The sequence below is a fragment of the Eschrichtius robustus genome, chromosome 2, assembly GCF_028021215.1.
Source record: "Eschrichtius robustus isolate mEscRob2 chromosome 2, mEscRob2.pri, whole genome shotgun sequence".
NCBI classification, from domain to species: Eukaryota; Metazoa; Chordata; class Mammalia; order Artiodactyla; family Eschrichtiidae; genus Eschrichtius; species Eschrichtius robustus.
The window spans coordinates 170,902-182,703 of NC_090825.1; the positions used below are offsets into that span (position 1 = coordinate 170,902).

General features: G+C 43.0%; 1 protein-coding gene and 1 non-coding gene across 2 annotated transcripts; one reads left to right on the forward strand and one right to left on the reverse strand.

Moving 5' to 3' along the window:
• Positions 1 to 157: 157 nt before the first annotated feature.
• Positions 158 to 11,755, reverse strand: CCDC127 (coiled-coil domain containing 127). The gene is made up of 3 exons (XM_068531726.1): positions 11,668 to 11,755; positions 10,348 to 10,478; positions 158 to 1,381 (listed from the first exon to the last, which is right to left on the reverse strand). Exons 2-3 carry the CDS (start codon positions 10,466 to 10,468, stop codon positions 726 to 728), a joined length of 777 nt encoding a protein of 258 aa, XP_068387827.1. The 5' UTR covers positions 10,469 to 10,478; positions 11,668 to 11,755; the 3' UTR covers positions 158 to 725.
• LOC137760336 (U6 spliceosomal RNA) lies at positions 5,607 to 5,715 on the forward strand. Its single transcript, XR_011073292.1, has one exon. It is a non-coding gene; the product is annotated as a U6 spliceosomal RNA (small nuclear RNA).
• Positions 11,756 to 11,802: the final 47 nt, after the last annotated feature.

Consider the following 11,802-nt stretch of genomic DNA (forward strand, 5'->3'; position numbering starts at 1 on the left):
CACTAGGGTCAAGATGACGGGAGTGATGTGCGTAAAGCATACGAAGGCCGATTCATGTTAACTTTATGGAAAATGGGTCTAAGTTTGCAGTAAAGATTGAGATAATCTGTTTAAAAATGTAAAGAGTAAGAAATCACACACATAAAAAGCGGCACTGTTGCTTTTAAATTGAGGTGTTTTAATTACATGTCATTGCTCATAAACACACACAAGGGTATCAACTGGAAATAAACACTTTTTCCCCTTTGGTGGGAAAGAGATTCAAAACACCACAAAACCTTGACGGTATCACTACCTTCCTTTATCATCTATTAGGCAGTCCTATCCACTACCTGACAACTTCTGACTGTAATTTTAGGAGAGAGAAAAATAATTTGAGGAGAAAAAAGAATTTAGGGAGTGATAAAAACAGACAAAAAAATGACTTATAGTAAAGATGAATATTATATTTCACATTCTTAGAAACAGTTTTTCCCTAAAGCTATGAGGTTATACTGTTCCGCTTAATAAAATATTGACAGCTTAAAAAACGCTCCTGAGAAACTGCGTCCTTAGCCGCTGAGGGGGACGGAGAGCTCGGAGGGTGGCGGTGGAAGCAGTGGAAGGCCACTGCTGAGAGCCGGCTGTGTGCATGCGTGGCCACAACACAGGGAGCGCTGGCAGAAGGAAAACATCACGTAACCCAGAACACACACCGGTCTGACGCTGAGCCGTTCACTCCTGTCTTACTTTTCCAGTATGGCTCTCTCTACGCTCTTAAACTTCTTCAGTTCGACCATTAGTTCCCAATATCTGAGATACAGCCACATAAGCCTCCCATTGTGGCGCTTGTTGGTGTTCCAGACGTCACCACAGTACGTGTCGTGCTTGAATATGTCAGTCAGGCCAGCTGCCATCTCTAGGTCAGCAGCAACTGGGTCAGTGGACGCTCGGACCAGCAAGCTCTTCTCGATCTCCAGCCGCTTGTGGCGAGGGAGAACCAGACTGCAGTAGATGCTCTGTCTTTCTGTGAGAGCGTCCTCGAACTCTCTCAGCAGAAGCCTGGCTCTCCGTTGCCAGTCCTCCTCCTTGCCCAGGCAGCTCAGGTACGCACTCCGCAAGGGCTGCCTCTTCTCCTGCAGGACCCGAGCCCGCTCCTGTTCCAGAAGCTTCTTCTCTTCCACCATCTTGCGCCCCTGAGAGATGAGGGCTTCTCGGTAGCTAGTCGTTCTGTTTTGTTCCTTTTCAAGTTCCAGGGACAGCTGTGCCACGGCCCGCCGGCCTTCTGAGATCGTGGCATGGTACTTGGCTTCGAGGCCCCGCTGGAAGGCAGCTGTTCTCTGACGGTATGCTTCCCGCTCTTTTTCTATTTCTTTTCGGGACTCCCTAGACCAAATCCAACCTGACACAAAGAAAGTGGAGGAGGAAAACACACATGATGAAAAGTCAAAGCTCAAGTTCTATAATCTTTATTTACAGAAAACATAAAGCAGCTAAGGACAGCACTTCCATAAAATCTTAAGTCCCAAGAGGTACAAAAAAGATAACATTTTGAATGAAGCTATACAACTGCAAAGTTCTTATCTTAAAATCAGATAAGGGCTCCCCAAAGACAAGCACAACAAGGCTGCAGAGACCCCCTTCAGCCTCCTCGTAATGTCTGATGGCTGAGAAAACCCACGGCTGCCTTCCTTTGTTCCCAGGCCTACCACCCCGCGCCTCCTCTGGCTGCGGTGCCCCGGCATACTACTGGCAAGGGCTAGAAATGAATACGGGAGAGCGTGCGTCACACAGTGTCGGCTAGGCTACTAAGAACTGAGCAAAGTTCAACGTGTGCTCAGCTTCGCCTGGTCATCACTGGTAAACAGCTGAGGCAGTGCTACCTCTCCCTGTCCAAGAAGCCAGCCTAAGAAGATACGAATAAAAAACAGTCTCATAATACCCCAAATGCCCAGGTTTCAGTGGAGAATCACTCTTCATAACAAGAATCAGGAAGATCTCAGTTGACTTAAAAGGTAATCAGTTGACGCCAATACCAAGATGACAGAGATGTTAGTGTCATCTGACAGTTTAAGGCAGCCATTGTAATATAAAGTCTAAGCAAAGATACAGAAAGTCTCAGCAGAGAAATAGAAAATATTTTAAAAAGCAAACGGAACTTTTGAAACTGAAAAAGGCAGGAACTTAAATAAAAAAGCATAATGCTGAAACAGGTGTGGAGAAGAGAGGACCCCACCAAGATACTCAATACAGCTCTTGCGAACACAGACATGAAGATCCGAACAAAATACTAGCAAATACAATTCTGCAATATATAAAAAGAATTACACGGCATGACCAAGTGGGGATTATTTCAAAAATGTAAGACTGGTTCAACATTCAAAAGCCCATCGCTATAATCCAACAAATTAGCAGCCTAAAGAAGAAAAACTACATGATCATATTGACTGATACAGAAACACAACACCCATTCATGATAGCAACTCAGAAAAACAGGAACAGAGGGGAACTTCCTTGTCTTGATACTTTATGAAACCCACAGCTAACATTTACTTAGTGGTGAAAAGACTGAATGCTTTTCCTCCAAGATCAGGAACTATCCAACAAAGTCCTAGAATTTCTGGCCAGTGCGAGAAAGCAAGAAAAGGAAATACAGGCCAACAGACTGGAAAGGAAGAGATAAAACCTGTCTCGTACCTCATAGAAAAATTAACTCAAAATGGATCATGGACTGTCATGTAAAATGTAGAATTAAAACTGTAGGAAAAAACACAGGAGAGAATCTTTAGGATCAAAGGCCAGGCAAAGAGTTTTCAGACGTGGTATGAAAGCATGACTCATAAAAGAAAAAACTGATAAGACGGACTTCATCAAAATTAAAACCTTTGCTCCATGAAAGACTCCAGTAAGAGTCTACAGACTGGGAGAAGATATTTGCAAACGAGACAGCCAACAAAGTACTAGAATCTAGAACACAGTAAAAACTCTCAAAACTCGGGAATTCCCGGGTGGTCCAGTAGTTAGGACTCTGTGTTTTCACTGCCAGGGCAAGGGTTCAATCCCTGGTCAAGGAACTAAGATCCCACAAGCTGCGTGGTGACAAAAAACAAAACAAAACCCAAAACAAAACAAAAAAACAAACAAAACAAAACATAAACCTCTCAAAACTCAACATTAAAAAAACAATCCAATTAGAAAATGGATTGAATCTGAAAGACAGGATTCAAGGAAGCGGATACACCGATGGCAGATAAGTATGTGAAAAGATGCCCAACATCATTAGCCCTTACGGAAATGCAAATTAAAACCAAAATGGGGTATCACTATACACCTGCAAGAACAAGCAAAATAAAAACAATAGTGATCACACCAAATACTGGTGAGGACGCCAAGAACCTGGATCCCTCATGCACTGCTGGCGAGAAAGTAAAATGGTACAGCCACTCTTTTACTTTCTTCAAAAACTGAACATCAACTCCCAAGAAGGCTGACAAGAGTAGGTAGTTTTTATGATTCAATGATCTGCAGTGTCTGCGTCTTAGTGAAAGACCCAATTGCAGCCCTAAGGGCTGCTATTTAGAAACTCACTAGGCTGCCATCTTGAAAAACCCTACTGAACGCTTGGAAAGGCTGCCTGCTGCCTATGGCTAGGGCAATGAACTTGGCGAGTGAAGTGGAAGGCTTAAAATTACACTGACTAAGCCAAAGCAATCTTGAGGGAAAAAAACGGAGCTGGAAGAATCAGACTCCCTGACTTCAGGCTATACTACAAAGCTACAGTAATCAAGACAATATGGTACTGGCACAAAAACAGACATATAGACCAATGGAACAGGATAGAAAGCCCAAAGATAAACCCACACACCTATGGTCAACTAATCAATGACAAAGGAGGCAAGGATATACAGTGGAGAAAAGACAGTCTCTTCAATAAGTGGTGCTGGGAAAACTGGACAGCTACATGTAAAAGAATGAAAGTAGAACACTCCCTAACACCATACACAAAAATAAACTCAAAATAAATTAAAGACCTAAATGTAAGACCGGACACTATAAAACTCTTAGAGGAAAACATAGGAAGAACACTCTGACATAAATCACAGCAAGATCTTTTTTGACCCACCTCCTAGAGTAATGGAAATAAAAACAAAAATAAACAAATGAGACCTAATGAAACTTAAAAGCTTTTGCACAGCAAAGGAAACTATAAACAAGATGGAAAGACAACCCTCAGAATGGGAGAAAATACTTGCAAATGAGTCAACGGACAAAGGACTAATCTCCAAAATATATAAACAGCTCAGACAGCTCAATATTAAAAAAAAAAACAACCCAATCAAAAAATGGGCAGAAGACCTAAATAGACATTTCTCCAAAGAACACATACAGATGGCCAAGAGGCACACAAAAAGCTGCTCAACGTCACTAATTACTAGAGAAATGCAAATCCAAACTACAATGAGGTATCACCTCACACCAGTCAGAATGGCCATCATCAGAAAACGTACAAACAACAAATGCTGGAGAGGGTGTGGAGAAAAGGGAACCCTCTCGCACTGTTGGTGGGAATGTAAATTGATATAGCCACTATGGAGAACAGTATGGAGGTTCCTTGAAAAACTAAAAACAGAATTACCATATGACCCAGCAATGCCACTACTAGGCATATACCCAGAGAAAACCATAATTCAGAAAGACACATGCACCCCAATGTTCATTGCAGCACTATTTACAATAGCCAGGTCATGGAAGCAACCTAAATGCCCACCAACAGACGAATGGATAAAGAAGATGTGGCACATATATACAATGGAATATTACTCGCCATAAAAAGGAACGAAACTGGGTCATTTGTAGAGACGTGGATGGACCTAGAGACTGTCATACAGAGTAAAGTAAGTCAGAAAAACAAATATCATATATTAACGCATATATGTGGAATCTAGAAAAATGGTACAGATGAACTGATTTGCAGGGCAGAAATAGAGACACAGATGTAGGGAACAAATGTATGGACCAAGGGGGGACAGCGGGGGGTGAGGGGGAAATGAACTGGGAGATTGGGATGGACATGTATACACTAATATGTATAAAATAGATAGCTAATAAGATCCTGCTGTATAAAAAATAAAATTCAAAAAAAAATTACAGTGACTGACGTAGTAATTAATTAGTTTTGAGGCTGGGAGAGGCCCTGAGGTGACTTTCATTTTCCGTTTGTTTTTTCAGACTCATCTCTGGCTTCTATAGCTTTTCATAGTAATTTTTATTTTTGAAGTTCCTGATTTCTTATACTTTTGAAATGATGCTTTTTGTCCCTGAGAAGGGTTGAGGAATATTGTATTTTCTTCTTTTTGGTTATCTTGCTTAGGTAATGCGATCAGAGAAAACTTTTAACTTTGTATTCTTGTAAGGATTCTCCAAAAATGTGTTATTACAAGATTAAGAAATTATATCGAACATATGGGTGTTAAGTAGCCCCCTAGCATAGGCTAAAAGTAAAGGCAGACAAATGAAGTTGATAAATACTACTCTCGTCAGCCTCCACTTTCTCTACTCAAACCTGCTAACCTAAGAAACCCAGGCACATAAAGCCACTCCATAAAAAGTATCACTGCCTGCTCACTTTGGCAGCACATATACTAAACAACAAAAAAAAAATTGGAAAAACGCAGAGAAGACTAGCACAGCCCCTGCTGGAGGATGATACAAATTCGTGAAGTGTTCCATATAGTTTAAAAATAAAAGCATCCCTGCAACAGAGGGCAGCTTTTTTTCCGTTTCTCATTATTCTTAAGTGCCAACCCAGAACCATGGGATATGATGTAGGGAAGCACAACATGCCACCCTTAAATAGGTCCCCTGGGCCTTACTAAGTTTCTCGAGGGGCAAGGGAACCACCCTCCTCACCAAATGATTCTAACCGAAAGCGGAAAGTAACAGATTAAATCTGGAGCCACAACAGAAGCCTTATAGGAGTGTGGAATATCAAGGTTCTAGGCTTGGCCGAAAATATGCAACTGGTGACTATTAAATTAAGACCTGGATGGGAATATCCCTGTAAATAGCAGTAACCAAAATGGGAGGCCACTGGTCTGACTAACCACAGCTGACATTTGGAGCCTGATAGGAGTTTGGGGGGGAGGCCTTCTCCTCCCCCCTAAGCTAAATGAGGGAAGGTAAAACCTTGCCACATAGGTGAATGGCTGTGTCAGTCATTTGATATCATTGAGGTGGTTACACAGTTCTTAGGGGGAAAAAAACTTGTTTCTTCTGGCCTTAAGAGAACAAAGTCATCCTAGGAGGCACTTGTCTATGCCTTTAAGATGCAAATGTCTACCTGATCTTCTCCAGGAACCCTTATCTCCAGCATCCTTTTAAAATGCAAATTTCGAGCTTCCCAGGTGGCGCAGTGGTTAAGAATCCGCCTGCCAATGCAGAGGACACGGTTCAAGCCCTGGTCCAGGAAGATCCCACAGGCCTCGGAGCAACTAAGCCCGTGCACTGCAACTACTGAGCCTGCGCTCTATAGCCTGCGAGCCGCAATTACTGAGCCAGCATGCCACAATTGCTGAAGCCCGCGTGCCCAGAGCCTGTGCTCCGCAACAAGAGAAGCCACCGCAATGAGAAGCCTGCGCACCACAACAAAGAGTAGCCCCCGCTCGCCGCAGCTAGAGAAAGCCTGCACGCAGCAACGAAGACCCAATGCAGCCATAAATAAATAAATAAAATAAATAAATTAAAAAAAAAAAAGAATTTGGGTTAAAAAGATAAAAATAAAATAAAATGCAAATTTCAAAAACGGGGTAGGTAATTTGGAACTTGACTTGTCAAGGACGAAAAGAAATCCTAAGTGTCTTTTCTGTAAACATTAGAAAAAAGGATTTAGCCATCTAGACAGGTGACCTTGATTTGCTCCATCTGCCAGAAGCCCAATTTGAATCCAACCCCTTGTAACTGATGGGTTTTACCTTGTTGTACCTGACTCAGGGCTGAAATTTTCAAATGAGAACTATAAGGTCTCTGTGTTTGTTTGTGTGTTTGTATGTATCTATGTGTGTTGTAGATGTATAGTATTACCAAAATTAATTTGTAAAGAAGCTCTACTTAACTGACTTAAAAAAATTAAGTGCTTATATAAATACTCAGGAATATAAAACTGGCCAGAATGAATTTCAGGTTCACGTGATCCAGGAAATATTCAACATTAAATTAATATCTGGTATTGAAGGAGGCTTAAACTTGTTGATTTGATTAACACAGATATGTCTTTAGAGTCATCAATGTTAAGTATAGTACTTCTACTGTACCTAGGTTTACTAGAGGTCAAATAAGACCTTATTATATGTTGCGAATCTGTCAGCAAGAAAAGTAACTTGAAGTGAAAAAAAAAAAAACTTTTAAGGAAAGTAAGATGTATGTTTTCAGTAAAAGAAGGTGTAAAGAGTGAGAAAAAAAATACTGGAAAAAAGAGTTGTACATGATCTTGGGAGTGTTCCAGTGGTTAGGACTCCGAGCTCCCAATGCAGGGGGCCTTGGTTCGATCCCTGGTCGGGGAACTAGGATCCCACATACTGCAACTAAGCCCACATGCTGCAACTAAGCCTGCGCGCCTCAACTACTGAGCCCACGCTCTAGAGCCCGCATGCCACAATAAGGACCCAGTGCAGCCAAAATAAATAAATAAATAATAAATAAAAACAGTTGTACATGATCAAGATTTTCTAAGATTGGATTAAACTTAGTTGGGTAAACGGATTTTGTTGGGAGTGGGCTGGGGCAAGACTGGATTTGGTTTCTCCCTCCAAAGTTTTCTTGAATTACTGCTTTTAATAACATGAGTTACTTCGCCTTCAAGGGATCTGTATTTGCTTTCAAGATCTGTTTTAACTTTGGTTAAGAAATAACTATTGTCTCAGTGACCTGTGATCTTATTTGACTAAGTCTTTTAAAACTTTTTGACAAACTTCCCAATACCAAATTTTAATTAAAGTTCTTTGGATTTCCAGCTAACTTTGGGATACTTTAGAGGGCCCCTGAGGCATCTGAAAGAAAAATATTTAACTAGGATTATTTCGTATGTTAAATTAAATGTAATCAGATGGTTAACCATGCCTTTTAAGTCTTTTGTCATTTATAGATAGTTATTTTTGTACTCTGATGCTGTTACAAAAAAGTGTTTCATCATCAAGAAGATTCATGGGAAGGCTAAGGAAACAGTTACAACACTTCCACATCAAGACAATGGCTATGCAAGGATTCCAGCCCATACCGACTAAAAACAAGGAGCTGTCCTGCCCCTGGGGCCCCTAGATCAGGCATCCTAGAGATTTTTACTTGCTGACAGGCGGGTCGATGCCCCTACTCAGCCTCGAAGCAACTTCAGAAGACGGACCATCGCCCCTCTGCTCCCCATAAAAATATTGGAGTAAAATCTCCGACGGGGGAATGAAACAGGAGAGAAGGGGGCAGGGTACAACCTTTAAAAGAATGACACAGCCATAGGACATGACAAAAACTGGTTAGAACCAACTAGGTCCAAGAGAGCAGATGAGTTGACTTCCAGTAGACCTTGAGCCTCATTATACGCTCATTGTAATACATTAGCATGCTAAATGACACACTCACCAGTGCTAGGACAGTTCTGAGGCCAACCATAAAAGGTCAAAAAGTAGACTCTGGCCCAGTTCCTGGAAATCCCCACCCCTTCCCCAAAATAATTGGAATAACCCTCCCCCTCATTAGCCTATGAAATTACCCAGCCCATAAAAACTAACCACTCCATATTTCGGGGCCTCTCGCCTTCTGAGATGGCCCACACTCTGTCTGTGGAGGGTGTTTCTCTCTAAATAAATCCACTTCCTACCCATCAAAAAAAAAAAATGACACGTCTCTTTGGCATAGGGATTATTTTCAACTGGTTATTTTCTAAGAAACAGCAGACGTGGGAGAAACTTTGAAAACCAAGTAGGAGTTACCCTTTTGTAAGAAACACTTATATTTATAAGAGAGCTCTGCATTTGTAAGGGTGTCTCCCTGGCTGCACCAGGAAGAGGTTGACCAAATTTCTGGAAACTCTTATCATAGGAAAAGGCTAGAGCTTAAATCCGCATAACAACCTTACCCTTGATTATTGCGCTTTTCCTAGTCTCCTCTGGTAACTAACTCTCCCCAACCTCAACATCCTCTTTTGTCTTAAGCTTGGGATGTTATTTAAGGTGAGAGCTTATGCCATTCTGGTAAGTTACTCAATTTTCCTGAGTCTCTCCTATGGATACATATTAAAAACTTTTGTTTGATTTTCTCCTATTAATCTGTCTCACATCAATTTAATTCTTAGACCAGCCAGAAGAACTTAAAAGGGTAGAGGAAAGTTTCTTCCTCTGCGACAGTGACAAAACATAAAACCAACTCCTAAACATCAGGAAATTCATCATGTAGTAGGGATATAAGCTAAGAGCTGGAATAATTACAATTGACTGGTAACTGGTAATTTCCCCAAAGTGGTACAAAGTCGATGCAAAGTAGAGAGAATTTCTGGCCAGCCTCAGCAGAGGTTTCATGGATGAAGTCTCCCAAAGACTGATTTCCTAAACATTACACAGACATACAAAACCAGTTTTCTTTTATGCCTGTTTTATTCTTCCTCATCAGTGCTTATGAGGGCAACTGAAGCAAGAGAGCCCCCCTCAGAGCAGTACAGCCTCGAAGGGAGCTAACAGTTACTGAACTCACTCCACACAAAATGCCTCTAAATATCTTGTTTTATTTAACCCTCACTTGCATTGAGGCAGTTCAGTTATGATGGTCAGAGAAACAGGCTCAGAGAGTAAATAATTTGTGCAGAATGCACCATATGCGAAAAAACTAGGGTGTACACGTGCATCTCTGTAAACAAAGACTGTTGCCCGCCATTTATGATTAAGTCATTAGCCACAGTCACTGACCTACAAGTTCACCCGGAAAGGGATTCAGGGTGAATGCACTCTTGTTTTGGATACATGGGACCCTATAGCGTTAAGATACATGACTAAGAAAGAATTTCAGTGACCCCAAATTCCTGCATCTTCCCATACGTAGGTAAGCACTAAAGTCACTAATTTGACACACCTGGGTTTCTGTGACAAGTATTAATCTTTTACCAAGACGCATGCTGGACCACATGTATTTCCTGGCTCCTCCCCTGCCTCTTCAGAGCGGTTCCTAACAGCTATCTGAGTGAGAGACTGTATCCTGGGCTACAGTCTTCATAGCTCTCACATTGTACATTTGTTTTCACAGTCAACATCTGTCAGGTTCCAAAGCCCAAAATCTTAGAGCACCACACTTTCAGCCCAGAAAACACACATTAGGAAAACCATGACTTACGAAAAGCAGCCAATCCCAGCATTGGAACCAACAGGGCATAATTCCATCTGCTTCCATCACCCCCATCAGCCCTGGAACTGGGCCGGATATTCCAATTTGGGGGGTCATTTAAGTTATTCATGGAGATACACCTTGAAGTAAATAATAAAACCATTAACCACACAAAAAGAGCAAAATACATTGGTCACAATTATATCACCTACATAGCTCATGTGAGACCTTTTTTTTTTTTTCAAAAAATTTTGTTCAGATCTAGGTATGTGCTGCACAGCACTGAGCCTTATGGGATTAAAAGAAAAAAACAAGACCTCAGACAAAAGCAACTCACAAATCGTGGAGGAGAAGATGTGTCTCAAATAACTGAAATACAAATAGAACGAAGCAAATATAGTCAAAAGAAACTCAATTCAACTTCAAAGACTCTTTAACAGGCTTTTCAATAAATACTTGTTCAACACCTAAAGATATAAAATTCTAACTGGCAATAAAGCAATGACATACACACAAAAAGGCTCAGTACTTAAGAAGCTTGTGGCAAGTACAGAATAAAAAAGAGATCTAAGGTAGTGAAGCTCGTAACCCTCATAGAGGAGGGCTGGGAGCAGCATTCCTTCCCCCCAACCCGGTAAACCAGGGAGCACCAACCCCCGGGCCGTGGACCGAAACCGGTCCGCGGCTTGTTAGGAACCGGGCCGCACAGCAGGAGGTGAGCGGCGGGAAAGTGAACGAAGCTTCACCTGCGCTCCGCATCCCCCCCCTCGCTCGCATTACTGCCTGAACCATCCCCTCCTCCCACCCCGTGGAAAAATAATCTTCCACGAAACCGCTCCCTGGTGCCAAAAAGGTTGGGGACCGCTGCCGTAAACGACAGGGTCCGCGCGCCCCCAGCCCCACCCCACAGGGTTCGTGCCCTCCCGATCCCATAAATTACAAGGTCTGCGTCCCCCACCCCGACACCGTAAACTATATAATGGAGTTCGCGCCCCCCAGACCTCATGTACTGGAGGGTCCGCGCCCCCGCCCCCCGGTAACCTACAGGGTCCGCCTCCCGGAACGCGCAGTCCTAATAAAGCAGGGGAACCCGGCACGGACCCGCGGGACCCCTAAACGTCGGTCCACCCGGGCGGCCAGTCGTCAACCTGCTCGATACAGGAACTCCCACTCCGTCCCGGAGAGAAAGCGGGGCGAACATCACGTTACCTGCGAGCACCGGTTCATCTCACAAAACTGCTGTAAACTCGAGAAAAATCGAACACCGTCTGGACCGGAGGAGAAATCAGGAGAGCCCGTGAAGACCCCCGACCCCAGACCCCAACCTACCTCCGGCCGGGAGGTCGTGGCCCCTATGCCCTGAGCGCCGCCGTCCGCTCGTCTCTCTGCGCAGGCGCCGCGTTGCCCCGTCGACCCCCGGCGCTGCGATGTGCGCAGGCGCGGCGTCCCGCCCCACCACGGTCG